At 45.5% G+C, this 5,000-nt stretch overlaps 1 protein-coding gene across 1 annotated transcript in view; it reads left to right on the top strand.

The window, feature by feature from the left end:
* LOC139909815 (nuclear factor 1 A-type-like) overlaps nt 1–2,735 on the top strand; it is a gene marked incomplete at both ends in the record, with an annotated part of 9,962 nt that extends 7,227 nt beyond the window's left edge. The window contains 2 exons of the mRNA XM_071896968.2: nt 2,267–2,413; nt 2,695–2,735. Coding sequence (XP_071753069.2) covers nt 2,267–2,413; nt 2,695–2,735 — 188 coding nt within the window. The remainder of the gene's footprint in view (nt 1–2,266; nt 2,414–2,694) is intronic.
* Between the last annotated feature and the right edge of the window lie 2,265 nt (nt 2,736–5,000).

Below are 5,000 nucleotides of genomic sequence, written 5' to 3'. Positions count from 1 at the left end.
ACCTACGCATTGATTCGTACTATAGCTACCCATTGATTCGTACTATAGCTACGCATTGATTCGTACTATACCTACGCATTGATTCGTACTATACCTACGCATTGATTCGTACTATAGCTACCCATTGATTCGTACTATAGCTACCCATTGATTTGTACTATACTTACACATTGATTCGTACTATAGCTACACATTGATTCATACTATACTTACATTGATTCGTACTATAGCTACACATTGATTCGTACTATACCTACGCATTGATTCGTACTATAGCTACCCATTGATTCGTACTATACCTACGCATTGATTCGTACTATAGCTACGCATTGATTCGTACTATACCTACGCATTGATTTGTACTATACCTACGCATTGATTCGTACTATAGCTACGCATTGATTCGTACTATAGCTACCCATTGATTCGTACTATCCCTACACATTGATTCGTACTATAGCTACCCATTGATTCGTACTATAGCTACCCATTGATTCGTACTATAGCTACGCATTGATTCGTACTATACTTACATTGATTCGTACTATACTTACATTGATTCGTACTATACCTACGCATTGATTCGTACTATGCCTACCCATTATTCGTACTATACTTACACATTGATTCGTACTATAGCTACGCATTGATTCGTACTATAGCTACGCATTGATTCGTACTATACTTACATTGATTCGTACTATACCTACCCATTATTCGTACTATACTTACACATTGATTCGTACTATAGCTACGCATTGATTCGTACTATACTTACATTGATTCGTACTATAGCTACCCATTGATTCGTACTATAGCTACGCATTATTTGTACTATACTTACACATTGATTCATACTATAGCTACGCATTGATTCGTACTATAGCTACGCATTGATTCGTACTATAGCTACCCATTATTCGTACTATACTTACACATTGATTCGTACTATAGCTACGCATTGATTCGTACTATAGCTACCCATTATTCGTACTATACTTACACATTGATTTGTGCTATAGCTACGCATTGATTCGTACTATACCTACACATTCATTCGTACTATAGCTACCCATTGATTCATACTATACCTACCCATTCATTCGTACTATACTTATATCGATTCGTACTATACCTACCCATTGATTCGTACTATAGCTACCCATTATTCGTACTATACTTAACACATTGATTCGTACTATAGCTACACATTGATTCGTACTATACTTAACACATTGATTCGTACCATAGCTACCCATTGATTTGTACTATACCTACTAATTGATTCGTACCATAGCTACCCATTGATTCATACTATACCTACTAATTGATTTGTACTATACCTACGCATTGATTCGTACCATAGCTACCCATTTATTCGTACTATACTTAACACATTGATTCGTACTATAGCTACACATGACCAGCTCCATAACTTCTCATTGCACCAAAACAAGTTAGCTTAAGGTTAGCTTCAGGTTTTGTTCATGCTTAAATAAAAAAACTTTCTCTGGAAATGAAAACTTCCTTCAAGTAGAAAACTTGTTGTCATGAGTTGGGAATTGAACCTGGTTTTGTTTTCCACCGTGCTATTTCAATGTCAAACCACTTCCTGTTTGTCACATGAGCTCCGCCTCCTGTGTGTTGACTGGCAGGTTATTATATGAGTTTATCATTGAGGCTAAGAGATGGAAACACCAGGTGTGGAGAGACCACACCTCGCCAAACACAACTGATGGCGAGAGAGGAAATCCACAAACACACACACACACACACACACACACTGATCCATTTGAGCAATTTAGCCACATTCACACTTATGAAAAATAAAAAGTAGAGTCCGCTCACTGCACTGTTGTGACATTTTGAGCCATCCTGCTCTTCATCAGACATCATGTCTGATTTAATTAGTAAATAGGTAAATAAATGTCCTATGGGAGTAGTGCAGTGTGCGGACTCCATCTTTTACATTTTTCATGGTCTGTTTCATTTGTCCAGAACTTGTGAAATACTATTTCTTTACTTTCACTCTTATATTTGACACTGAAACACAACACACTCCCCAGTCCAGCCCTGTAAAGGCTGCGTGCCTCAGTCTGTCGTCCAAACCCTCCTCCTCCTCCTCCTCCTCCTCCTCCTCCCAGCCCCCCTGCAGCTCCCCCCCCCCCCCCCCCCCCCCCGCCCTCTGGAGGTGAAGCTGTGTCATATCATGTGAAAACAGAACAGTCCAGTGCCACTGACACCCGCTCATCATGGTTCTTGGCAGGGATGCCGTCGCCCGGCGCGTTAAAGAAGTCAGAGAAGTCTGGTTTCTGCAGCGCCGCTTCGCCCAGCGCCTCCTCCTCCTCCTCCTCCTCCTCCCCCCGAACGGCTTTCACACACCATCACCGGCCCGTCATTACCGGGCCTCGAGGTGAGGTCCTCAACCACCCCACCAACCAACCCCGACCCACCCTGACCACCCCCCTCACCCCCCCTCACACACCTCCTCCCACCTCCTCCCCCTCCCCCCCCCGTCGGTAGGTAGGAGGTGGTTTTGTTAGAAGGAGGTGCAGGATGGATGCTGATAGGGAGGAGCACACTTCCACCTGTAGACACACACACACACACACACACCTGTAGGCTTTTGGCAGTGCTGTGTTGGTGTGTGTGTGTGTTTGTGTCTGTGTGTGTGTGTTATGTGCAACTCTCCGACCACCCCCCACCCCACCCCCACCCCCACCCCTTCACACTTGGTGACTCTTTATTCTCTTTATTGGTAGAAATATTCCCCAAGTACACAGAACCACAGAAACACACTCCCTGCTCACTTCCTGCTTGCAGTGTGTGTGTGTGTGTGTGTGTGTGTGTGTGTGTGTGTGTGTGTGTGTGAGCTCCTGGATGTGGATGTGTGTATATTTGTGATTTGTGAGTTGTGTGTGTGCACATGTATGCATGATGTGTGTTTGTAGATGTTGATGTATATGAGTCTTTTTTTTTATTTATATGTGTGTGTGGCCTTGGGGTGCGCCGTGTGTGTGTGTGTGTGTGTGTGCGTGTGCGTGTGCATGTGTGTGTGCGCGTGTGTGTGTGTGTGTGGGTGTAATCTGCAGATTATCCCACTGAGTCAAAGCTGCTTTCACTGTGACACCAACAGACAGACAGACAACAGACAGACAGACAGACAACAGACAGACAGACAGACAACAGACAGACAGACAGACAACAGACAGACAGACAGACAACAGACAGACAGACAGACAACAGACAGACAGACAGACAGACAGACAGACAACAGACAGACAGACAACAGACAGAGAGACAGAATTATATATATATTGTATATAAGTAAAGGTCCTAATTTCTAAATTATCCCAATTAGGGAAAGAATAAGAATCCTAGGTCTCACTCTCACCACTATCACCTATTGTCTCTATCACTATCACTATCACTATTATGTCAGATATGATGTATTATAGTCTATTACCACTAAGACCTCCACACAGTGCTCAGTTCTACAGTTCAGTACTGATCCCAGATGGATCTTTGGGACTCAGTCGGATCAGATGTGTGTCCTGGATATTAAATTCATATTAAACCTTTAGAGAAGTGGGTTGCAGATCTTTAACAGACTGGGTTTGGTTTGGTTTGGTCTGGTCTGGTCTGGTTTGGTTTGGTTTGGTCTGGTCTGGTCTGGTCTGGTCTGGTCTGGTTTGGTTTGGTCTGGTCTGGTCTGGTCTGGTCTGGTCTGGTCTGGTTTGGTCTGGTCTGGTCTGGTCTGGTCTGGTCTGGTCTGGTCTGGTCTGGTCTGGTCTGGTTTGGCAGCAGACAGAAAGCCACAGACAGAAGCAGGAAGTCTTTTATTCCTGAACCTTTTCCAAAAGGCTGTGGGTGGAAACCTGGCTGTGTTCACGTCTCAGCAGATTACAGGATTTAATGTTATTTTGACCTAATAGGAGCAGCTAACTCTTCCTCCTCCTCCCCCTCCTGCTCCTGCTCCTCCTCCTCCTGCTCCTCCTCCTGCTCCTGCTCCTCCTCCTCCTCCTCCTGATCCTCCTCCTCCTCCTCCTCCTCCTGCTCCTCCTCCTCCTCCTCCTGATCCTCCTCCTCCTCCTCCTCCTCCTGCTCCTCCTCCTGCTCCTGCTCCTCCTCCTCCTGCTCCTCCTCCTGCTCCTGCTCCTCCTCCTCCTCCTCCTCCTCCTGCTCCTCCTCCCCCTCTTCCTCCTGCTCCTGCTGCTCCTCCTCCTCCTCCTCCTCCTCCCCCTCTTCCTCCTCCTCCTCCTCCTGCTCCTCCTCCTCCTCCTCACTGCAATGTTCTGTAAAGAGTTCTGGCTTTTTAATTCTTCTCCTCCTTTTTATTGTTTATCAATCCACCTCTGGATGGGAAATATCTTCTTCAAGGAAAAGTTGTCATGAGAGGGAGGAGTAGGAGGAGGAGAAGGAGGGGGGGGAGGGGGGGGGAGTACAGCAGGAGGAGGAGAGGGAGGAGGGGGAGAGGGGGGGGGGGGGACTAAAGCAGCGAAGCGAGGCAATTTGCAAAGTGGAACTAATCCCAGGCCTTTCTTCTCTGTTCGACATGCAGACCGCCGGTCCACAATACCACACACACACACACACACACACACACACACACACACACACACACTCACACACACACACACACACACACACTCCTCCAGCCCCTGTCCTCCCCTATAGGCAGCTGTCTGGAGGCAGAAACACACTCCAGATCTGTGGTTAAGCTCTGTCCTTTATCATTTACATATCTGTGTGTGTGTGTGTGTGTGTGTGTGTGTGTGTGTGTGTGTATGTGGGGGGGGGGGACCACACACACACACACACACACACACACCTCCTGTTGCGATGCTAAAGTCAGACTAAAAGCGTTAGAAGAGGAGACACTGACTGTCCTCTCTCCTCCTCATCCCAAAATCTACAAAATAAAATGTAAGAATAATAGAAAATCAATTAAATAAATGAAATAAATATAATAAAAACTAAAATAATGACTAAAATGTAAT

This window comes from Centroberyx gerrardi, unplaced genomic scaffold (genome assembly GCF_048128805.1).
Source record: "Centroberyx gerrardi isolate f3 unplaced genomic scaffold, fCenGer3.hap1.cur.20231027 Scaffold_208, whole genome shotgun sequence".
NCBI lineage: Eukaryota > Metazoa > Chordata > Actinopteri > Beryciformes > Berycidae > Centroberyx > Centroberyx gerrardi.
Note: the sequence above shows the minus strand (reverse complement) of the source record. Positions and strands in the feature narration are given on the sequence as shown.